Genomic DNA, 25,379 nt, shown 5'->3' on the forward strand with positions numbered 1-25,379 from the left:
CCACATGAGCTGCAGTTTTGGGGATGCTCTGACCCAGTCATCTAGCTGTCACAGTTTGGCTCTTGTCAAAGTAGCTTTCGCTTTGATCCTTACGCTCGCCCATTTTTCCTGCTTCCATCAACTTTGAGGACCAAGTGTTCAATTGCTGCCTAATGTATCCCTCCCACTAACAGGTGCCGTTGGAAAAAGACAATCAAGGTACTTCACTTCACATGTCAATGGTCATAAGGTTATGGCTGATCGGTGTACATACTGTAAGTGTAATGAACTGAATTGGGGCCTGTGTCCACATAGCGACTTGGATCATTTTTTTTTCACTTCTCAATGAGGATTGAACAAATGACAATGAATGTGGCCGCTTGAAAAGGCGCTGCACCTTGAACTAAGTGCAAAATTAGTGGCAAATGACACCGTGCTTCAAAGAAACCTAGCTAGAATAAGTTTAAATTTAAAAAAACTTAAAGAAACTTAAAAAACTTGGTGACTTTTTTGTCCGTCTATCAGGTACCTGATTAGCTCCACGGTCTCAGAGTACATGGTGTACGGGGATTTGGCCTCGAGTGGGTCTCGCTCCATCGCGTTCCCACAATCGATGAAGGAGAGCGCGCCGTCTGCGTAGTTCACCGCTTTACCAAACTTGTCCATCTACAGAGAGAGAGAGAGAGAGAGAGAGAGAGAGAGAGAGAGAAGGAGCAAAGCAGAATTGTGACGCTGAAGAAAATGAAACAAAATGCAGGGAAGTAGGACAAGACATGGATTTAAGGCGGAGACGGAATAAGTCTTTGTGGCACTCTTTGAATAATCTCCCACTGAGATGCAAATCCCCGGATAAATGTGCGGAATCAAACACGAAGATAAATAACAAGTTAAATAAATCTCATTTCATTGTTCGGGAGGGACGGGATAATTTTTTTGATATTGTATAATCTTGCAGACATCATCAGTCCTCGAATGCGATGTTCCCTTGGAGACAAATGGTGCAATAAATAACACAAATTATACAGTACTGCACTCGATATGAAATAGATTTTTATTCTACGGAGGCTCGCTGTGCACACACACGCGTGAATGAGAACACACATAATTACAGTCTAGACCGCAGATGTTAACATTGTGCATTTGAAAATCATTTTTCTATTTGTCTTCTCTTTGTATCTTTTCGATCGTGGAGAGTGTGTCTTACCAGAGCATCAGCCTTGTGCTTCAGTCTCTTGGCCTCCTGCATGTAGTAGTCAGCACTGTGGACTCTGGGAACACAGGGACAGAGAACATAAACAGCTTGTTTGCACTGACACGTTGATTAACAAAAACTAATAAAAACCTTGCGGAGTGATTTACATAATCACTTGCGGAGAGTTATATACAGTAGCCTGCATACCTCAGGCTTAGTATAACCTTAGTCCAACAAGAAAACATGTTGTTTCATGCATAATGCAGTAGCCCTTTGAGACGAATAAGTAACAAGATGTATCATCTCAACAATGACTGGACGAGTGGTGAACAGCTTACAGATACTCCAGCACGGTGAGGGCTACACTCCCTCAGATCTTTCACTTGCTTCAAGGTAAGACAGGGTCTATTAAAGTTTTGCTGTATTCATCATTATGAAGTAAATGTTGAATTAACGTAATGTTCATAGAGTAATGAAGCCCTTAGTGTTGACAGTGCAGATCTATCTGAAACACATTATGATTCCTAGGGATGTAGTGTGTCCTATAAAGCGGTGCCAACCCTTTAACAAAAAGTAGCTAGCACTGGCTCCAAAAACTGCTAAAAGCTGCCGGATGACATTTTCAAAAGTTGACCCTTTAATTTTCAGGTTTAAAAAAGCTGCAGCACCTCTTTTCACCCTCCAGAGCCCAGTCTGCTGTGATTGGATAGCTGGCCAGCTCTGTTGTGATTGGTCAACCGCTTAGAGATGTTCTACCCCTTAGGCTATCATGAACAATGTGTTGGAGCCCTAGCCAAGAGAGCAAGAGTTCCATAGGGATATCATTATGTAACAGAAGTAAACAAAGCACACCAATGGAGGCATTTCAGGGGGTTTAGCCTCTGCAGACCATTTATATGCATTAAAACCTGTATTACTTACTACAGGAAAGGGAAAAACCCCAAAGCATAGTAGGGCCCCTTAAACACATAAAAATGATTATGCATTACTTCGCAAAACTGCACATTTCTCTTTTGATTTAGTTCAGATGTTTACAGTTATTATACTTTTGTTGAACACTATCTTCTCAGTCTTAATTAGAAAGGACGATCTCAACATAAATAAAACAAATATTCTGATGCAAAAAAAGTATTTTTGAGTGGAATAACCTAAACACACGACCATTGAAAAGAGGATACACCTGCTGAATACTAACACAGGAAATCCAGAGATAACTTTTACAAGCATCATACAGACTCAAATGGCTAACGAACAATGAGGAGTGGGAAAAAAACGTGTTCAATTAGTTAATATAAAAAAAATCAACAAAGCACATAGTGAAGCAGGAGTATCTCCACCTCCCTGATGTGTATGAGATGAATAAAGTGTTGGGTGTGTTTCTACGCACGTGTCGCTGAATGACAGTTTGGGTCTGCGAGGTTCCGACCACACCTCCGAGTCTGGCGGTCCGTTGGTATGGTAACCGTCTCCACTGGGCTTTTCATTGTGTGTATCAACTTCCTGCAGTAAAGAAAGGATGCAAAAACAGGGTTATTATGGTATTGGAGACACTTGAGCTCCTGATTCTCAGTGATGGATTCACTTAGTAATGAATTGTATTGCTGGACTTCTAATAAAGAGGGGCTGAAAGAAGGAAACTAAATATGCAGAGTGTAGAAAAAGGATTTGCAATTTATACAGTGGTATGCAAAAGTTTGGGCACCCCTCTGAGATTTCATGACAATTTGCTTTTCCTTTATAATAGAAGATCACAGCAACAACATTTGTTTTCCTACAAAGATGTAGACGTTTTAGTGTTTTCCAGACCAAAATTCTTAGGGTAGCATTACATAGTTTTATTATAATAAAATAAAATGCAAAAAATGGGATGTGCAAAAGTTTGGGCACCCTTATAAATAGCATTCATTTCAACACCTGTACGGATTTATAGCTGACAGGTTGCTGCACAAAATTGCTTTGATTAGCTCATTAGACCTTCAATTACAAAGACAGGTGGAACCAATCATGAAAAAGGCTATTTAACATAGGTAATAGCTGGCTGTGCCTGGCCTAGGTTCTTTCTTAGGGAGTGGCAAGATGGGGACCTCAAAACAACTCTCCACTGACCTGAAAGCTAAGATAATCCAACATTATAAATTAGGAGAAGGGTACAAAAAATTATCTGACAGGTTTAAACTGTCTGTCTCCACAGTCAGAAACGTAGATGGAAGGCCACAGGAACAGTCCGTGTGAAGGAAAGATGTGGTAGGCCGACAAAAATAGGGGAAAGGCACAGGCGAAGGATGGTGAAAATGGTCACAGAGAAGCCACAGACCACCTCCAGAGAACTACAACAACATCTGGCTGCTGATGGTGTAGTTGTTCACCGTTCCACAATCCAGCGTACTTTGCACCAGGAAGAGCTCATTGGAAGGGTGATGTGCAAAAAGCCTTTCCTGAGTGTTAATCACAAGAAGAGTCGCATGAGGTATGCAAAAGCACATCTGGACAAGCCAGAAGCATTTTGGAACAAAATACTGTGGTCAGATGAGACCAAGATTGAGTTATTTGGTCATAACATGAACAGGTATGCATGGCGAAAAAAACACACTGCATTCAATGAAAAGAACTTGTTGCCCACTGTAAAATTTGGTGGAGGATCTATCATGTTATGGGGCTGTGTGGCTAGCACAGGTACTGGAAAACTTGTTAAAGTTGAGGGCCACATGAATTCCTTACAGTACCAGGAGATTCTTGACAAGAATGTTCTAGAGTCAGTCACAAAGTTGAAGCTACGCCGGGGTTGGATTTTTCAGCAGGACAATGATCCTAAGCACCGATCAAAATCCACCAAGGAATTCATGCAGAAGCACAGGTACAATGTTCTGGAATGGCCATCCCAGTCCCCAGACCTTAACATCATTGAAAATGTATGGATTTATTTGAAGAAGGCTGTCCATGCACGGAGGCCAAGAAACCTGACTGAACTGGAGACGTTTTGTGTGGAAGCATGGGCCAAAATACCACCTGCCAGGCTTAAGGGACTTGTCTGTGGCTACAGGAGGCGTCTACAGGCCGTTATTGCAGCAAAAGGAGGCAATACTAAATATTAATGGAATTATTTCTTAGGGGTGCCCAAATTTATGCACATGCCTATTTTTGTTTGAATGCACATAAACATGTTTCTGTTTGACCAATAAAAGTTATTTCACTACTGAGATGTTTCTGTTACCATAAGGTATAACATATGTTAAAATGAAGTTGCTGCTTCAAAAGCTCAGCAAGTGACAAACTGATGCAGTGGTTTTCCTAAGGGGTGCCCAAACTTTTGCATACCACTGTATTTACGCTTGTGCCACACAAAGATTTTTAGTCTAGAAAACTTCAGAAACTTTTAATAAAAACCATGCACAATGTATTTAAAGATGTCAATGTAATTTCAAGAAATTCGTTTTAGGAAAACTATTCAAGTGGGTTACTTGGAAATCTAATTAGAGTTTTAAGCGTTATTTTTAGGGGGCATTTTAGTTCTTTTTTTTCTAGATACATTTTTGGATAGGTTTATTTATTTATTACTTTGAGGATTTAGATTTTTGATACAAAATTCAGTTCATTATAAAATGTCAAGGTCAACAAAACAATGCATTAACAGTTATGACCCAGAAGTATAATATATAAAGTGCTATTCTGCATGATATTTCGATACTGATACTTTTGTTATTTTTCTTACTTCTTCCTGGTAAAATGTGGAATGCTTTGACTGTTTTTTATACTATAGAAGTGTCAGTTTTACTCTTTTAATATGTATACAAAATTCTCCTTCCACCCCTGAACAAAATACTGATAATAGGACATATTTGAGTGACTTTGGCTATGAAACTCCGGAGGTGAGGACATATGAGTCACTTTAGTTGGGATGTGTGTCATGCAGTACATCCTGGCATGTCATTAACTCCACAGTTATTTTTGGAGCAGTGTCAGTGTCAGGTGAGAAACTCAATTTTGCACGGACATAATGACAGTAGACTACTGTTCTCCTAACGTGGTGATAGTGTGCAGGGGTGGAAAAAGTGCTGATATCATTTAATGAAGTCAAAGAAGTTATACCACAGTTTAAAAATACACCATTAAAAGTAAAAGTCCTGGGTTCAGTATGGAGCTTAAGTACAGAAGTATTATCCGCAAAGTGTACTTGAGCTTTCAGTAGTCCTCATCTTTGAAAAGTGTCTTATAATTATAGAACATTACATTATTTATCACTTACAAATACAACATATAAGAGCTTTTTAATGTTGTATTGTAGATAAGTAAAGCAAATTTAGATTCTTTGTGTACTACTAAGCAGATAAGAATAGTTGATACTATATTAATCAAATAGACACATCATGGCATTTATGTAAAATATAACTAATCAATTCAAAAATCAAATAAATATAGAGGGATAAAAAGCACAAAATGTTAGTGGAGTAAACGTATAAAGTGGCAGATAATAGGAATACTCAAGCACAAGTACCTCAAAATTAAACTGAAGTACTTGAGTAAATGTACTTAGATACATCCAGCCACTGATAGCATAACTTTGTGTATACAGCTCCAGAAAACTTAAGAGACCACTCCAAATGTTTCCGAAATCTTTACATGTATGGCAGCTATTCCAGTGTCTGTTAAATTCCAACACAGAGAGAAATTGTCAGTAGTTTATAGAACAAAATAAAAAATAATGTAACTCAAAGACAACCCTGTTAATAATAACACCAGAGAAACTGAAAGCTGAAGTGGTCTCTTCATTTTTTCCGCAGCTGTATATCTTGAAATCTATTACTTGAATAAGAACAAATACTAATATTAATTATGTATTTATTTACATATACTATAATATTGCGGGAGTACTTACGCTGCCGTTCCTGGCATTTGATGACGTCTTTCCTTCCCCTCTCCTGTGTCTGTGCGAGGAAGAGGAGGAGGAGGAAGAAGAGGTGGAGCAGGGCAGCATCGCAGCGGCGCCGCCCTCCTGGCTGAGAGAGGAGCTGCTGTCACACATCCGTTTGCGAGGGGGTCCGTCAGAAAGCGGGGACAGGAGGGGGGGGAGCAGCTTGTCATCGCGCCGCCGAGACTGCTTCCTGTTTAACGAGCTGCTGAACACACACACAGAGGAGGAACGAAAGGTGTGATCATTTATTATAATTATTTTTTAGGAAATGTGTTTTAATTAGTTGGCGTACTCGTGCCTATTGCTAACGTGTGATTCCTCAATTTTACACCTTACTGTAAAAGTAGCATGTGAGGATGAGGTGTGAGACGAAACTGCAAGTCCCATTGGCTGACAATAATGGTTGTATTTCAGGTCCTATGTATAATTTTAAAATCAAGATTATGTGTTATTTAAACTTCTATCCATAAATCAAAAACAAGTGATCACACATACCTTGTATTTAATTAGAAATAATCTTGAAAATAAACCGTACCTGACGAATAATTAATCATGACATCATAAAACATTGGCAGGCTTAAAACATTTCAAATAACCATAACCGTTTTCGGCAAAAATAACAAATACATATACTATATTTCTTTACAGTTTGGATAACCTTTGGATGAAAGAGAGGTTCTGGGACGAAGCTGATCACAAAGTATGATTTTAGTTGTTTGGTTTTTCGAGTTTTCCTGAAGCTGTATTTCTTGCCCCTTAGACCCAGACCCAGTGTCAGGGTCCTGAGGTCCTGCTGGCTTCGTTTGCTTTTTTGCGAAGGTGCTTGCCCTCCTCCATTTTTTCCAAACAGCTCCTTCGAGATGCTCTGTCTCCTGACCCTCCGACTGAACTCTGACTCCACCTAAACGCCCTTGAACTGCTGTTGACTTTCCACTGGATTTTTGGAAAGCTAATATTTCTTGATAGGAATGTTATATTGTTGACTACCTGGCATTCCTTTTCACAACAAAACACCTGAGGAGAGTTTGTCTTTCAATTTCCTCTCCCAATATTTCTTCCGCTCGAGCGTCACAGTATGTTGAACGTTTTGGGGCAACCTTTTTTCTGCCTTTTTAAGAGTTTGGATTGGGCAAACATAGCATAAGAGTTTAATGTCAGACTGATACATGGAACAGGATTTGGGGATATGCAGATGAAATCAGCTGGATTTGAAATACTGATCTTTGCAACGATGCTCATTTGCAGGGAAAGCTGTATATTTTCCTCCAAATGTTTATATTAACTTTTTATTAATAGGTGCAGATTCCATGGGAAACTTTAACACTGTGTATATCTTGCAGATGCTGAGTGATGTTTTATTTCTCAGATTGTTGTTCTCCTGCCTCCCCTGCTAGAGCATCGTCCATTAATTCCCTCCGCTGCCATATCGCTGCTCCTGTGACTCATAATGTTAGCAACACAACAGATAATATTTTTATGTTTTTCTTCTGCCTGGAAACTCTGGGGGTTTGATGCAGCGAGAAAAAAGTTGCTGAGCTTGCAGAACAGAGCCCCGGGCCCGGACATTAGTGATAATATACAAAACCGGGGAGACAAAGACTAATTAGCTGCTGCAGAGCCAACAGTGTGTGAATGTGTGAGTTATACGTGTGTGTGCGCACCCTTTGTGTCTGTGTGCAGTATAATTGATGTGCGCAAGCTGTTTGTGTGCATGACTATGCTAATTTGTGTGTGTGTGTGTCTATCCTTAAGTGGATGCCGGTATATGCGTCTCAGCAAAAAGGATAACAAGTTAAGAAAAAGGTACAGCCTCGTAGCACAAAATGATCACAGTATATCTGCTAAATATACCCCTGCGATATATTTGCAATGACTCAGCAGTTCATAATTAGTGTCCAACCTAAATCTTACTCTTGTTTTCTTGCTTGTTACAGCACACATCTGTGCTTCGTAAATCACGTGACGTCCAACTTTTTATGTATGAGCAGGGGTGGGAATGTGCTGTTCTTAAGTACAATGTTGAGATACTTGTACTTTACATGAGTATGTCGAGTTTATGCTACTTTTGAGCATTAAGAAAGAGCCCTATACAAATCTTATGTATTATTATTATTACTCTAATACAATTAATAAGCAAATTGTGTACTTTTACTCCCAAACATTTATTTAATAATACATTTTGTTACTTCACAGATTTGGATTAATAATCCTTAAATCAGACTTCAGTTCCACCTGGAGTAAATTTGCAATCTACATAGAAAAGCCATTAAAACTAGCTGCACCGTTACCAGCTTTGATAACACTTTAATAATCAATAATTATAATCAGAACACATAATGTATGTATTTCTACAATCTGCATAATGAGTATGTTTACTTTTGGTACTTTAAGTAGATTTTGATGCCAATACTTTTGTACTTTTCCTTGAATAACATTTTGAATGCAGGACTTTTACTGTACCAGAGTATTCCTACACTCTGGTACCTACACAACACTAAAGCTATATATTTTTGAACCTAAATTAGCTTTCTTTTCCTAGTCTCCATCTTATCTCACTAACAACAATGAACACGTCTTTTCCAGCTTGTTCAAGGTCTCCCTGTAGAAAAGCAAGGAACTTGTGTGAAGCTGTCTCGCGATAGCCACTGAGCGGAGAGTAATCTCTGTGTTGTCACTGACGTAGTGACGTTGTTGAAGTAGAAAACTGTCTGCAAAGGCTCACAGCACTTTAAATACCTTAGAATTGTACAGTACAAAACGTTGCAGTATGTATCTGTACAAACTACAGAGTGTGTATGGCTCGAAAAATCAAGTCGCTGCTTTGTTTATGTCCAAACATCTAGAGTTTGGACAGAGCAGCTATAAAGGTAGCGTAGCTCAATGTGTACGATCCGATCTTTACTCATAAAACTCACATTTTAAACCTTTATTTCCTGCTGTGGTGTCTTTCTCCTTTTAAATGTTACTTTCTGCATGTGTCCTATGTCTAAATGGAAATGAAATACCTATCTTTTTGTATCTTTTTATTTGGAAGTAGGAAGTAGAAGATTTTTAAGTTTAAAATCCTTAGTTTTTTCCTAACATCTTATTAAAGACTGGTGTTACTGTACGGTCCTAATTAAAATGTCACATGCTCGACACAAGATAAAAGCTCCTTCATTAGCGTATGTCTCCTGTAATGATCTGATGTCTGATTAAACAGAGTGATAATAACTGCCAGGAGTCAGATTAGGAGCTGCTGGATGTGTCTGAGCAGGATGATCACATCCTCCACTTTACAGCTTCCATAAAAAGCCTCTCAGACGTCTGCCGTACGATGTCATGGTTCAAGTCCAGGTCAGCCTCACCCCTCTTCTGTTTTCCTCTCACCTCTCCTTGCTCTTCACTCTGATAGCACGGAGATGCTATAAAAACATGTTCTCAGTGGATGTCACACTGATGTTTATTTATAGCCACAGCCAGCTTACGTCTGTTTTTAATAATTCACACGGAAAACTGAAATCCAGTTCCTGTGTCGCATCGGGGATTGAACGTCCTCCTACAGGGACTTCCATCACCACGTTATAAATGTTTACCCTTCCTAAAAACAAACAGTAAACTTGTCCTATTGCCTCTACTAGTCGCATAAGGATGTGCTCTTTAGGGGAAGAATGAGGACGTTTTTTTGTTTAAAGAAATTATTTGATCCCGTATATTTCACGTAATGCTGCCATTTTTATTTTAAGGTAGGTATATTTTGATTCACAGTGAGCATGCATACCTTTCCTCCCTGTGTGCTAATGGAACCTACACACTATAGGACCCTCAAAGCCATCAGATCACAGAACACTACCGTTTGTCTAATAATGGGGACTCAGTTGATGTTTTTTTTTGTGTCATAAGAATACATGTTACCAGTCAAGTCTTTTTCTCCAATCTACATCAAAAAGTACAAGCCCACACCTGAGATATTTTTCTCCAAAATTGATGTCGGAAAGCTAGAAATCTAACTTGTTTGTCCGCTGATTTGAAGCAAAAATCAAAGAAGAATAAAAAGGATTGAAGGGATGATTAGGCAGCCAGGATTTACTCTTCTGTAGACAGACTTTGTGTTCAGTTTTTGCTTCAAATAGCTGAAAATCTAGTGTGTTTGCAAATGTATCCTGACAGAAGCTGATGATCTGTGGCAGTTGTACTCCCCCTGATACCCTTCTTGCCCCACATTGTGCAGTTGTGTTGGCCTTTGGCCCTCTCTGCAGCCACTAGGCCATGTGGCAGGCAGGTAAGAGTGTGGCCGACCCCTCCCACCTGGACACTAATGGTTTGTCCTGCTCCCCTCTTGCAGCTGCGCTCCATCAGGACCAAAGCCTCTTGCCCCCTGAACAGTTTCCTCTGCACCGGCCTCATCAACAAGAGCTGGGACCCCTCCCCCTGCACTGACTTTTATCCGCCCCAGAAAAACTTTGTGTATACATTAATGCACATCATGTGAACTTGTTCTTTTAAAAAATTGTAAATCCTGCACACTAGCTAATTAAATCAGCACAGCTCTCCACTTCAAATACAGTATATAGTATTTGTCATGTGTAAATATTGTTAATTTGTTATAATAGTCTTAACATCTCTTTTTTAAATAACAGTCCTATTTGTATTTTATTTAATTTTGCTACGTTTTCTTCTTTTTGTGTCTTTGTAGGCACCACATATACCAAAGGAAATTCCTCGTATGTGTAAACCTACTTGGCAATAAAACCGACATACATAGTTTTGCTCACATACAGGTCCAGAAATATACAGTACCTGCCAGATACTGCTTTGATTAATTCTGAGATCCTGTCTTTGAAAGATTTGTCGTCTGCTATCTCCAAAACAGTTTCAGGGAAATCCTGGCAACAAATGTGTAGTGTAAACTCACTATAACATGAATAAGAAAACACACTAGTATGTAGTGAGGCAAGGTTTTTGAGTAAAACCCCGTTTGAGTAGTATCTCGGGCACCGGCATATAACTGTTCAGGTTAGGGTGAAGCAATATAGAGTCCTGCTGATGGTTTCACATCCTGTCGGAAAGTGCTGTACTCTGCAAACAAAGGTAGTGAAGTGCCAATAAAGGCAAGAAGGCACATACTGATAGGACCAAAATATTGATGTTTACAATGTAGGTTTCCAATTATTCCGAAAACAGAGCTCCCCGTACTTCAAAGTTTAGTCCTTCCTACAGTATCCCAAAGTTAAATGCAATCCACAGCTCAAGTTTTTCCCTTCTGTGGATTTTCATCTGTAATGACTAATAATGGAAAAAAGGCCCACATTACAAACATAAAAACAAACCCCCGCTTTCCAAATGTTTTATGTGTTGTGAATTGCATCAACAGATGTCAGTCCTCCAGGATACACTACGCACCCCCCCCCCCCACAACTAACGGGTGTTAACAGTACTCACTCTGTGGTTCTGTTCTTGTGGTTGTGTATCGGAGAGATGCAGGGTGGGAGGAGCAGACAGTCTTTGTCCAATCGCAGCTTCTTATTGCCGTTGACTGATGCCTCGCTGTGCTCTGTCTGATAGGGGAGAAAAATAACCATATTTACGTTCAGTAGGACGAAAAGTTAATGGAAGGACAGAAATATGAGAGAATGTGGAGGGATTGAAATGTGTAGCCCACCTTGTGTTTCCTCTTGCTCTTGCTGGTGTGTTTCTCTGCGGGGACCACCGTGTTTCCCGCTGCCGGCCTCCTGTGTTTGCCTCCGCTCTCTGCTCTCTCCGTCCTGACTGCCAGCCTGGGATTACTCTGTTCCTGCACAGGGGGGGTATCCAGGACCCCCAGACCTTGGCACACCTTCTCCTTGTCCCTCTTTTCCCTCTCCCCTCTCCCCTCTCGGTCCATCTGCCTCTCTCTGTCCTGCGCTAATCGTTCATTCTCCTCTTCCTGTTTCTCTGCTTTGAGTAGCTTCGGCCTCTCTCTCTGCCCTGGCCACTCTCTCTCAGCCTGCTTCTGTCTTTCCGTCCTCTCCCCCTGTCTCTCACTTCCGTCCCTTTCTATTTTGGCTCTGTCCCCCGGAACCTGGCCAGGCACCCTGGTGAGAAAGCTCAGGTCAATTTTCACCCATAAACTCTGGACTTCTTGGTATTCCCTAAGCGGAGACAGGGGCGCCTCATGTCCGATGTTGGACGGGGGAGACAAGGACTCTTTGCATGGGACCTCTGACCCTCCAGGATCAGGAACAGAGGGGCCAAATGAACTGCTTATGTTGCTAACGCTCACGGTGTTACCACAAGCACTGATGCTACCGTTAATGCTGCTGCTACCGTTAGCCGCCACGCTGCTACCTTCTTTAACCCGGAGCCCCTTCCCTCCCAATGTTCCCGTACTGCCGGCAGAGGCGAGGCACGGGAGGAGAGGGGTGTGTGTGTGCGCATTGGACAGAGTGTGTGTGTTGATGGCAGAGCGTGCAGTCTGAGGAGGCAGAGCCGGGACTTTGATCGCCTCCTCCGAATCTGAGTGGCATTCTGAGGACGAGGAATCTGTTTCGATGAACTCTCGGGACTTTGGCGTGATTTTGTTGCTCGGGCCTCTGTGTTTCTTCTTGTCCTGCTTTAGAGACGGAAAAAAACACAACCAAATGAAATGAGAGGGAGCTTTGAGAGGATTGAACAAAAATAGAAAATAAATAATAACTATTATTCTGTAACACCTTCTATGATGCAATGAATTGTGCACATGCTTACAATGCTTTATGATGTGCCTTAATAAATGCATAATAAAGTAATAAGTACTAATTCAAACAAGTATGCTTAAAGGGGCCCTATCATGCTCATTTTCAGGTTCACATTTATATATTGTGTCTCTACTGGGACATTTCTCCATGCTTTAATGTTCAAAAAGCTCTTTATTTTTCTCATACTGCCTGTGTGCAGCACCTCTTTTCACCCCCTGTCTGAAATCAGAGCCCAGTCTGCTCTGATTGGTTAGCTGGCCTGCTCTGTTGTGATTGGTCAACCGCTTAGAGATGTCCTGCCCCTTGGCCTATCAGGTACAATGAGTGGAGACACAGGGATTTTAGCCTTTACCGACCATTACCATGCACCAAAACGTATACAGCACAAATACAGAAACAGACAAAATAGTAAGAGAAATAAGTACAGGTAGTTGTGCAAGAGAATTAAGAGTATTTATTGGCCTACAGAACATGAATAACTCAAACAACATTTCAGTCACAGCGTGATATATTTTATTACTCTATAACTTCTTTCATGTGCAAAACAGCTGCATTTATGTCTAAATACCACACCATTGCCCCATCATCAATACATGTTCATTAAAACATATTTATTTTGGCTTAGAGAGGTCCTTTTATGCTTTTGGGAATTTCCCAAAAGTAGATTTTCTTGATAGTTCTGCAGAGTTACACCTGCGTCTTGTTTTATATCCAATCATAATTATCCCTCTGATGTGGAACGCTTGATTTGAGATGTGAAGTGATCCATGATTGCTGTTTGAGATTAAAAAAAGAAAGTCTACATCAACAGGAGAAAGCAGAACCAGAGGCAGATGCAGTGAAGAAAACAACGCTAATTCTTCCCATTCTCCAGCAGAACCCACTCTTGGCAGACTCCAGGCGACAGTTTTCTCAAACTTCTGGAATCTTTCCAATGCATGTTGCCATCTGCAAAATCAATTTTCATCAAAAACGCCATGTTGTGTTCTGTTGGAAAAGAAAAGAAGAACTGTCCCCCTGTATAATGTGTCTTTGGGCTGCTGGCAATAGACTCCCTTTCTTTAGCAGAACCCTTCAGCATGTTTTCTAGTAAGTTCTTTTCTTCACACCGCTGACACCAACATGAGCTTGGTGCAAACGGTGCAGATTGCAGATGATATTCTGATTCTAATATTTCACATGGTTTCAAGTTAAGACTTAAGTATGAAGAAAACAACACTATAGAAAGGATGGAAATTTACGGGGCTTATAACTAATTCCCTTTTAAAAAATGTTTTACAATGTACTTTTTCTGTCATACATAGGAAAACTATATGAAATGCCTTGAAGTTTATTATATGTGTTTTAATGTAGATTTATAATTGTATAAAAATAAATAAATGGAGCAATAAATCTATGAATTATAATATAGTATATAGATATATATATATACAAAACATACAGTATATATATTTATATATATATAAATATATATATTTTTGTGTATAAAGTAAGTCGATTACATTTTCATTTATTTCAGAGGAATCTTATTTAAATCTGTAAAGCAGCAATGCCCAAATCAGTGAAATAAATGCGGGATTATGAAATAAGTTTCCGAAAGAAAAATGAAAGAAAACCCTATTTACTTAAATATTTATCGACCTATACTGACTCGTTTATATATTTATTTTTAAATGTATTTACAGTTGTATATTTTAAGATTTATGTATTTATTTCTCATATATTTTACAGTTTGATTAATAGGTACAAGTATTAACTTAAATGGCATGTCATAGAGGCAAAGCTTATTGTGAGATTAGTGGAATTATTCTCAAGTCTTTGTTTCCCTTCACCAAAAACCGGTAGTTAAATCATAAAGAGTGTATAAGTAGGTAAACGTTAATGAGTTATGTGGCAGAGCTAGGAATCATCACTCCTGTCGGTCTCCTAAGCCTTTAAGATGAGCTGCTTTTGTTGTTGTTGATGTAAAAACGACTTTTCAAATTTTTAGTATAAATATTATAGATGGGTCTCTGTTCTCTGAGAGCATATTTCATTCAGAATGACTGTAAACAATACTGAAAGTGAATTTGTTTTTAGAAGCAAAGAGATATAATGATGATGATTCACCGGTATCAAAAAGCTCAACAAAGACCAACACATGACACCTCTTTTCCTATCTGACTTATTTTCTAACTGTATTTCAGCTGATTTTCTCTGACGATACATAAGGTCAACATTTTCAGGATTATTTATTTAAAGTATGAACTCATTTGAAAATGGCTCAAATCATTACAGTCCTTTATTATTATCTGTAATCTATCTTTAAGCCAGATTGCAAAAAGTGTCTTTACTTTTTCTACATTTTTCCCTTCTTTCTCCTCGGAATCATCCAATCTTAATAAACCCACAGTGCTCGGTCATTATGGGATGAGAAGACGGGCGATGTATCAGTCCTCTTCATCTCCACACTTCCATGAAACCAGCCAGTGTTGAGCCATAATAGTCATGTAATAATACAGTTTTTATCCAGCTGGATTTTTATGGCTTTGACCAGTCATCCAGAGACAATAAGGATGAAGGGATCATTACAGGATAGTCGGAGAGTGTTACATGTGTACAGCGAGGGTTTCTTCACTCAGATGTGGATAAGTGAAGGGTTCATTTCCCAAGGTGTCAACGTTTATACTTAGGATTAATCTGGGAACGTTTCGAGACGTTAAAATAAAGAAATTAATCACATCATGAAGTTTGACTTCAACTTTCTCCCTGAACACCCGAATGGATGTTTACCATGAACTTTACCATGAACTGCACGGCAGTGAAAGAAAGTGGAGAAATTGGTAAAAGATACATGTATTTACTGAGTGTAGACCACTGGACATCAGTAAGAACCAGACATGTGGACTCGAGTCACATGACTTGGACTCGAGTCAGACTCGAGTCATGATTTTAATGACTTCAGACTTGACTTGATCAAATTCGGCATGACTTACGACTCGACTTGGACTTGAATACTATTAACTCGAGACTTGACTCGGACTTTGCCTCTTTTACTTGTAATGACTTGACATGCCTCGAGTCAAAAGCTAAATTTCCTGATTATGGACATCCTTCCCTGCAATGCGAACCTGCGAAGCCCCAAAGACCGCAAAGTGAGAGAGCCGGCAGGCAAGTGCGAGCAATGCAATCATGTGGTGGATTTTGGCCTTTTTGGATTGGATCAGGGACCTAACCAGCGTGATTGGATAATCCCCGGGTTTCCCCTCATTAATATTCACGATTTCCCCGGATTTCATCTACGGAAAAGATGCAATTGTGCCACGGAAGGGAAGCCTAGTCGAGAGCTGTCCGTCTGGTCTGCGTCTCTCTCAGTTGCAATTGGCAGGTTTAAGATCCAGATTAGGTTCATGGTTGTGAATTATCTATGTAAATCGACTCTATAGATAACACGTTCATTCTACATGTTGAATGATGATAGCGTAATACAAATATAGGCTATACATACAATGACAAAACTGCCGTGGGCGATATGTTATCCGTATCCTTTGTTAAAATTAATGTTCAATAGCTCTATGCCAATGGGAACAACAGAACGTGCGCATTACATATGGACCAATGCGACACGTTCATTACGGCCGTGGACCGATAAACACTCAGTACCGTACGCACACCAACCGGCATTTGCGTGTTTAACACCGTGTTTAACACTGGCGTTACCGCCGCTTAACTTAAATAATGAAGAACTGCTTTTAATTACGACTTGGCCGAGATCTTAACTTGCTGTTCATGCGTTTCCCATGAATAGCCTACTACTATAACTCGGAGCGGAGCAGGATATAATGCGCATGTGCGACGTTGCTAGGCAACGTGTACAAAGGCTGGGGGGGTGGGGGGGGATGCCCCCAGACCCCCCAGACCCCCCTACAACGGTTTAGTTTGTCACCTTTTTCAGCCCTTCTGAGTTTGCAGGTATGTACACAAATAACTAAGATTAGGGAGGTGTACTCTGTCTCTCTCTCTGTCTGTCTGTCTCTCAAGCGCCTACCCCCAGCACCTTTCATTGTGTGTAGTCATGCTGCTTAATTGTTATGCAGATTAAACATTGTTTTATTGAAATATTAGGTTTCTTTGTGATTTAAGCAAAATGTTGACCTACTGTAACTGGCATCCACTGAAGCATCAATGCCAGTTACATGCATCCACACAGTCCATGCCTCACTAGTCAAGGCGCTTTACCAACTTTAGGATGACAGTGGTGCCTTCCGTGCTCATACATTTCTAACCCACCATTCACACACAATACTTTGAAGGTCTTTGGGCGCATGCGTATATACAGATATATAAAATATATGCATAGTTTAATCTGTATGTATAAAAAAATACTGAAGATTAGGTTGATATGTTGAAATTGTGTGATCGTTAGTCTGATAATGGCATTACTAAGTGAAGAGTACATGATGACTTGTTCAGGACTCGAAGAAGCTTGGGACTTGGACTTGGACTCGACTTGGCTTTGGTGTTACTTGGACTTGGACTCGACTTGCCCTTCTCTGTCTTTACTTGGGACTTGACTTGGACTTGACTGCTGAGACTTGGGACTTACTTGGGACTTGCCAAACAGTGACTTGGTCCCACCTCTGGTAAGAACCATCGCTACCTCTGTGTTTCGACACATCTAAATCATGACAAATGTTGTTGCACGTGTTTCTTTAGATGTGGTAAAAAAGAAAATTGCTGACTCTTGCGCTAACCAGAGTGGGAGATAGCCGACAAGACCTCCACTGTAAACTAAAAAATCCTCTTATTTATTTTACCAGTATGTCATACAATTCTTTAATACAACACCACACATGTATTTGTTTCATCACCCCCGAATTTTAAACTTGTGATTAATCATGATTTGTCACAGACTATAATTGTGATTAACACGGTTTAATTCTTTAATTGATTGGTAGATTAGCCTTCTAACAGTCACTGAAGGGGCCTTTTGTGCTGTTTTGGGGTTTCCCGTTCCTGTAGTGTGTTATATAGCTTTAAGTGCATGTAAATGGTCTGCAAAGGCTAAAATCCTAAAGTTCCCTCCAGAGAGTTTCTATTGCACACCCTGCCTGTAACACCTCCATTTGACTCCTTTAATGACTTCCCTAACATAGTGACATCACTATGTAGAACTTGCCTTTGTATCGGCAAGTGCTCCAACACATTGTACGTGCTAGGCTAAGGGGCGGAACATCTCTAAGCGGTTGCCCAATCGCAACAGAGCCGTCCAACTCACCAATCAGAGCAGACTGGGCTCTGGTTTCAGACAGAGGGTGAAAAGATGTGCTGCAGTACAGGCAGTATGAGAAAAATAAAGAGCTTTCTGAACATTAAAGATGGAGACACGTCACAGCAGAGGAACAAAATACAAATATGAACCTGAAGATGAGCATTATAGAACCCCTTTAGTAATAATAGATTGACTTTGAGAGATTAGTATTATCATAAGCATCCATTAGGCCTTCACTGAGAGGAAATATGGAGAAACATTTTATAACACACACGTGTGTATTCCACCTCGAGGAACTAACCTGGTTTACACTAACAGCAGGTATTGGCGCGGGGGTTTGCTGGAGTGTGGCTGGTGGAGTGGCTGTGTTGTTGTTTGTGTTTGTAGCACTGCGAGGTTCTTTCCTGGGGGCTGTTTTCCCACTGGGGGGTTTGCTGCGTGGCCTCAGGGGGTTTTGAAGCTCCAGGGAGGGAGGAGGCAACAGGTCCTTCTCCCTCGCTGCAGGGCTTCAGCGGAGAAAAAAAACACAATAAAAGGCAGCGTCATATTAAATTCACCCTTTAGCAAGGCACTGCTACAGAGATGTAGTATCTCACTGACAAACTGCAGCAGATAATGCTCGCCTTGGCCAGCTGCAGGGGGGGAATGTGTGTTAAAATGAAGAAAATGTATAAGACAGCGTGAAATAATTGAAAACAGCATGCAGTCAGGCAAACTTGTTCGAATGCGGAAAGCCTAAAAATGGAAAGGGGAAGGGAATGAGTGTCTGAAGGAGGAAGGGATAAAGAAACAGAGCTGTGTTTTTCTCACAATTAGCCTAACATCAAGCTGAGCCACCAGTTTGGCATCTACTCAATCTGAGCATTCCTCACAACAGATGTGGGAGTGACAGGTTGAGATGGAGAGCTGTCAAGAGGCTCAGTGATCCACTCTGTAAGCTCTCCATGCTGAGTGACAGTGTTGCCTTAACACCGCTTGTAGCTTTACCAACAACAAATGACTTGTTAGCTGTCATATACATTTATTAAATGTAAATATGTTTGCTACAATAGTTTTGTTATGCCTAAAATATCACACTTGAGAGTAATTAAGTTGCATCAGTTGGATAAGGCTGCTCACAACATGCTACTTCACTCAGATGCATAAATTAAGACCAAACTAAAACAAAACAGAGAGTTTTCTAAATATTTACAGCAGTAACAAAGCACTTGATATGTTAAGGTAAAGGTAAAAGAGTTATATCTACCTGAGCAGTGAATTAAGAGGCTTTTTTTGCAGGCTTGTTAGAGCATGTGTGTACCTGTTTGTGCACACAAGTGCTAATGCGGCAGTTAAGTAAGGGCTAATGTGCAACGAGGTGGTCATTATCGAAAAAGGAAAACCTGACAAGGGAGTGTTTGCGCCTTTGAGTAACTAATAGTTATTGGTCCCCATGCCAGGTCCCGGCAAAACCTGGACCTGGTACAGGGAACATATTCATTTCTTACAATACAAATAAAAATAACAGAAAAAGGTCTTATTGACTCCTTCGCTTAAATGGGATTCTGGCCTCTAAGCTTAATATTAGTATGTAAATTTTATTCTATAGCTTAAACCAAACAAAGTGATGTAAAAGAAAACGTTTTATTTGAAATGATCTATAAGTAAGTCTTTATTCTGGGATACTTCAACATAAACGCTTTCACTTTATCCAGGATGTTCAGGAGGGCTCTTGCTCTCTCATCCTCACCTTTGCTGGTTTGTTCTGCTCCATGTCTGGCTCGGATTATCCTCCACACTGTTTGACCTCTCTGTCCGTCTGGGCTGTTTCTTCCCTGTGGTGTTCCTTCTCGGGGTCGTGACCTCGGGCCCTGACAACAGGCCCGGTGACATCCTCATCTTTGTCCTCTGACCCTCCCCGGACGCCTTCTGGGTCAGCTTGGCCTTGGCTTTCTCTCTGCCCGGGCTGCTTGAAGCAAGAATTGTTTTTTTGACATTGTTGTCATCTGTTGCAGACAATTATTCTATCAGTGTGTAATGTACAGAAGTAATTTGAGAAGTTACATGGGCACATTTCCACTCAAATACACTTGTGTCCCCTACCATAAGGCTCCTCTGGGTTCCTTGTGTTCGAGCGTCGGTCCCGCAGGAACGGGGGTGATGGTGGATCCACAGGGCTTAGTCTTGGCAGCTGTACCCACTCCTGGTGCTTCACTCCCTGGAGAGAAAGTCCCCGCACGCTGGGGGATGGAGCCTGAGCAGAGGAGCATTTAACCAGAATTACTATCAATCCAAACGAGGTCTCTTCTGACTGCATTACGTAGCCGCTGATTGACACATCAGCTATAACTGTCTCCAACCTGTGGCATGTTCTTGCTGAAGGGGAAGCAGGGGTTTGGTTTGAGCTTGGACCTTATTCAACCAGCTGTCCAGCTGCCACTTGTTGGCGGAGGGCTCAGGCTACAAGGGAACAAACATTGCAGAGATGATTAAACTTCTCACTCAGTTCCTGCGTTGTATTAGGATGGTTTACAAAGTGTATGGAAGCCCTGAGAGGCAAAACATTATTCTGGTGATTCACGTCAGTCTGATCTGAATTATTATAAGAAAAAAGTATTGCCAGGATAATCTCAATCTAATTCACTTTTTTTTCATCAGTGATCAGTGAATAGGGGAGAAAAACGTTTAGGTAGGTGATCGGCATTCCTGTAATACTAATGTTGGCCACAAGAGGCTGAAGTGCACCTCACGGTCTAAATACGGCTAAAGCATTCATAGTTTCAACATAAACTTTAAATACAAGGAACATCTAATATGTTAAAATATATTAAGAAGACATGAAAGTTATGCTGCATTATTCGCTAAACATTATATATAGGCTTGTATCCTGGCAACAAAAGTGTTCTTAAGATATGAACGCAGAAGAAAATCATATACAGTAGGTCGGACTAAGTGGACAGTGGATCACAAATGACTGGTTTTGTTTTATTTGGTCATAAAATCTCAAGGGAAGTTACAGATGTGACTTATAAATGATTTCATTAAACTTTTTGCACTATTTATTCAGTTACTATGTTTTGAATTGTCCTAAACCACAGCTGCCTAACTTTTACAGCTAATACATGATTTTGTCTCTCTTTCTCACAGTGGATATGACTGTATATGCATGGGAAACCAGGCAGCGTTGAAACACTGAAATAATGATAAATAATATTATAACACAGTTCTCTGCAGTTAGACTTTTATGACTTCCAGAACACCACCCAGAGACTATCGGAGGAGATAATGTGATGTACATCAGTCAGACGAGGGAATAGAGATGAATCAGGGAGAATAAAAAATGTAAGTGTATGTCTCTTGATAAAATGTAAATACCTTTGGAAGGCTCAGCTGCAGACACACATGACAATGTTAAAATATTTGACTGCTAGTTCAATTATTGCTTGATATTGGGAGTAAAGCATTATGTTACAGAATACCCAAACATTAAGCAGTCGTTCAACAACTGCCTTTGTTTAATAAAAAAGGGGGCCCAGCAACCAGCTGGCATAAACACATCTAGACTCAAGTAATTATTGGGGCTATAAATATGCAGGTGGTTACTGAACTGCCTGTTTTGGAACAATGGAATAAACCCTTAGTAAGTTTGATTTATAACAGTTTTAATACCCGCGTAAATAAATGCCCTCTTGTTACCACTGTAAGAGGTTGAATGCACTTCATTTATGGACCACAGTGACCGCTTTATGGTTGTTATGTTATGTACCACTGAGACAGCTGCTTAAACATAATATATTATATACATTATAAAATAACTCCATCATACTCAGAGCTTATTTCTTATACGTGTTGTTTTGTATGATTTTGTTTAGTATTATATCGTTACATGGTGGTTTTCCCACATACATTTGTGTTTCTAAATCCCCCCAAAAAAGGTCAAAAACTCTGCGTATGTTTTCCACGTCAGATGTCTAATTTTATCCACATCGTTAGCACAGAGTTTACTTGTCATCATACCTCTGGAGTGTGTGTGCGCGAGGCCTGATTGTACTCGCTGTCACTGGAGCTGCTTTCTGATTCGTCTGTGTCCGACTCCGAGCTGCTCTCTGATTCGCTGCTGCTCCCTGATGCCGCACTACAGAAGAAAGAAACAATCAAAGTTTAGGCACATCATGTGCTTGGATTCTAAATAAGTCTAAAGTCTAAATAAATTTGTTTTTTAATCTCAAATTGTCAAAACCATCAGCAGACAGCAGTATATCCATAACAAAAGAGGATCAAAACAACAAGACAAAGACATGTCATGGCCGCTGTGAAACCAGACACATATAGAGTTCTCTCTTTTTCTATTTTAATTATCCACCTGAAAAAAAGGCACTAATCGTATTATGGTCTTGATTGTGAGATGTGGGGATGGGGTAATTATCTCCACTATTGCAAAAGCATAACATCAAGATAATTCATAATCTACTCCGACTGCCTCAGTTATCTGTCATATCTTTAAACTCTTGAGTAACACAGAGCTCTCACTGAGCTGTGTAAATGAATCTTTGTTTATCCCTTCTGATGTTATGCATCTTGCTTTACCAATTAAAACCAATAAAAGGATAAATATTGCGGAAGCAGTCACAGTGTCACTCATCTAAATAGAAATCACACAGAATTTAATAAATGGATCTAATAAGCGCATAAAATCAGCTTTCTGAACCCCTTCAATTGTCTTCTCCTCCGGTGCTTTGTTTGGCCTTGTGTTCATCCATCCCTCCACAGAGCTTTGAAATGTCCTCCTGGAAGCAACACACCCGCACGTCCCGAGTCAAGAATACACACCAACGCGCTCGCGCACACACACAGAAAATGGCAATTATGTGTAGTTCTCTCTTTGTGTACGTGTGTGAGTGTGCATGTAATTTCAGTTCAAGGCTGCCATCACAGCAGGCAGCAATCTGTGTGAGCAGTCAAGCAGCAAATCCATCAACTGTTCCTGAGGCAACACACACACACACACACACACACACACACACACACACACACACACACACACACATACACTGACAGATAGTGTATGAATGCCCTGCTCTTCTTCTTTTATCATTACTCATTGCCTTTCTTTGTCTATCCCTCCCTCTCTCTTTCAATTTCAATTAAATCTTCACCTCACTTTGCTCTAATAGCCTCACAGTTGAAACAATATTGGCAAAGCGTTGAGTTAATCTCCCAGTATACATGTTAGCATGCGTGTGTGTGTCTGGTGTGTGTGTGTGTGTGTGTGTGTGTGTGTGTGTGTGTGTGTGTGTGTGTGTTTGTGTGTTTATCTCTTTCCTTTGCAGGCGCACCTCTAACAAATCACTGGCAGTTGTGTGTTTGGAAAACATACAAAAGCCACTTTAAAATTTGGTTCTGAACTAAATTACAGAGAACAGCAAGACCTTAAATGTGTTGTTTTTTATTTTTCTTGCATCAACATTTTTTTTTGTAATAATCTTCAGTTTCCTCTTTAACCGGAGGAATTCAGGAGTGGTGCAACAATGAGTTTCTGGTCACCATATATATTTAAATTCAATGTTTCAATAATTTTAGCTCTTATTTAGCTCCTGAAACTATAATGTTCACCAAATATTCTGCCTGCCATTTTGTGCTAAGCTTATGGTCACAAGCAGGTGAGTCAGGTGACAATTCTCTGTTCCCTCCCTTTCACATAACTTTATCAATCATGATGTTGAGAAGGCACTTGGCTTGGGAACCTAAGAGTCGTAAATTCAAGTCCTAATCCGATAAAACAAATATGAGGTGTTGACTGGTAGCTGGAGTGGGGCCACTTCGCCTCCTGGGGGGATGTGGCTCTGTGTGTGAGTGCGCTGATCTTTGGAACAGGAGAGCACTGGTTCAAACCCCACCGCAGTCAGAAGGTCATTGTGTCCCCGGTCAAGGCACTTCACCCCAAATGGCTCCTGTCGGGGATGCCCACAGTAATTGCTTTGGGTAAAAGCATCTAACCTGTGACTAGTAATGTATTGAGCTCTGCTGAGCTGCCATTGAGCAAAGCACCGAGACCCCAACACTCCTGGAACACTGGCAGACACTTCACTCTGCCACCCTCCATTTGTGTATTCAATAGGCTCTGTTTTTGCATTTGTCTGTATTTCGCACCTATGTGTGTAATTGTAAAAAAACCATCTGAGTGAAAAAAACATCTGAATTTTCCCTCTGGGATTACTAAAGGTGATCTCAATCTTAATGTTGGATAACCTATAGCAGCATCATCGTCCAACTTTGCATCTATAAAATGATCCACTCTGCATTTTGGGATTGATACCAGGAAGTAGTTTAAATACCTACCAGCTAGTTTATATGTTCTGTTGTTAGGATTATGTAGGGCCCGTTATCATGCAAGTGCACACCACTGTTGTGATTTTGTTTTTAAGTCTGATTGCAATTATCCATGTTGCAAAGTATAAACATTGCCTTTGCGCCAAGAACACAGTCGGCACAGCAATGGCAAAGAAAAATCAATTGAAATGTGCAGACCACCAGCTGCACATCCTGACCAACTGGGTGCAAAGGCCTTCATCAGAACTGCAGGGGAGTGATTTTAGAAACAACCGCTCTTATTAAATCTGATCATGGCTCTTTCAGATTCATCCTAAATCCCCATCTGGCACAAAGGCTGTTTTAAAAATACTGTATCAATGTTCTCCCGGATTATAATGTATGCATGGTGTTCATTAGGTGCTGTCACTGCCTGGAACACAACCATCACATAACGGGACAAATGACATGTTAGAGTCACTGAGATGTGACGTTTCTTGGATCAGGTTTGTCAAACACTGTTTCAGTTTTTTTCCGAACAGCCTGTTCATACGTGGATTACTGAAAGACCCGGATAGAGAAGCCAGACAGATGGTGATAAAAAACATATCACTTAATGCCTTTAAAGATTTGTTTGATATGTAACCAACAGTCCTGTGAATCATCAGCAGCTCAGTGTGGTAGAAGAGACTCATTACTGTTCTCGACTCGAATCCAAAACATGACACTGACCAGACTGAGGCACAACTACAGTACGTACCATTTGTATTTACCTCTTAAACTGACCATTTTCTGAATAGACAAACTGTAGGAGCCAATATATGTTTGTTTTGTTAGTGTAGCAGCAGTAACTTTTTCATCATTTCCATCCACCTGACTTTTTACGCAAGATATAAAACAAAATGGAAAGACTTATAAATAACCCCACCTTGACATAAAGCATGTGACTTGGAAAAAAAGAAAGTAGAGACAGATGAAAACATTTCTCAACATATGAAACAAACAGGAATACAATATTGACATCACGTATTTGTCCATTTCCTCTCTTCAGCTGCAGTGGTTAAA

At 40.3% G+C, this 25,379-nt stretch overlaps 1 protein-coding gene across 1 annotated transcript in view; it reads right to left on the reverse strand.

The window, feature by feature from the left end:
• The window catches only part of aff2 (AF4/FMR2 family, member 2), a 170,254-nt gene that overhangs the window by 17,290 nt on the left and 127,585 nt on the right, over positions 1–25,379 (reverse strand). Inside the window, 11 exon segments of the mRNA XM_063876724.1 lie at positions 509–645; positions 1,184–1,247; positions 2,559–2,671; positions 6,045–6,285; positions 11,502–11,617; positions 11,722–12,651; positions 18,328–18,532; positions 19,756–19,971; positions 20,109–20,259; positions 20,366–20,465; positions 22,023–22,140. Of these exon segments, the coding sequence (XP_063732794.1) occupies positions 509–645; positions 1,184–1,247; positions 2,559–2,671; positions 6,045–6,285; positions 11,502–11,617; positions 11,722–12,651; positions 18,328–18,532; positions 19,756–19,971; positions 20,109–20,259; positions 20,366–20,465; positions 22,023–22,140 (2,391 nt within the window).

Source organism: Eleginops maclovinus, chromosome 23, assembly GCF_036324505.1.
Source record: "Eleginops maclovinus isolate JMC-PN-2008 ecotype Puerto Natales chromosome 23, JC_Emac_rtc_rv5, whole genome shotgun sequence".
Taxonomy (NCBI): domain Eukaryota; kingdom Metazoa; phylum Chordata; class Actinopteri; order Perciformes; family Eleginopidae; genus Eleginops; species Eleginops maclovinus.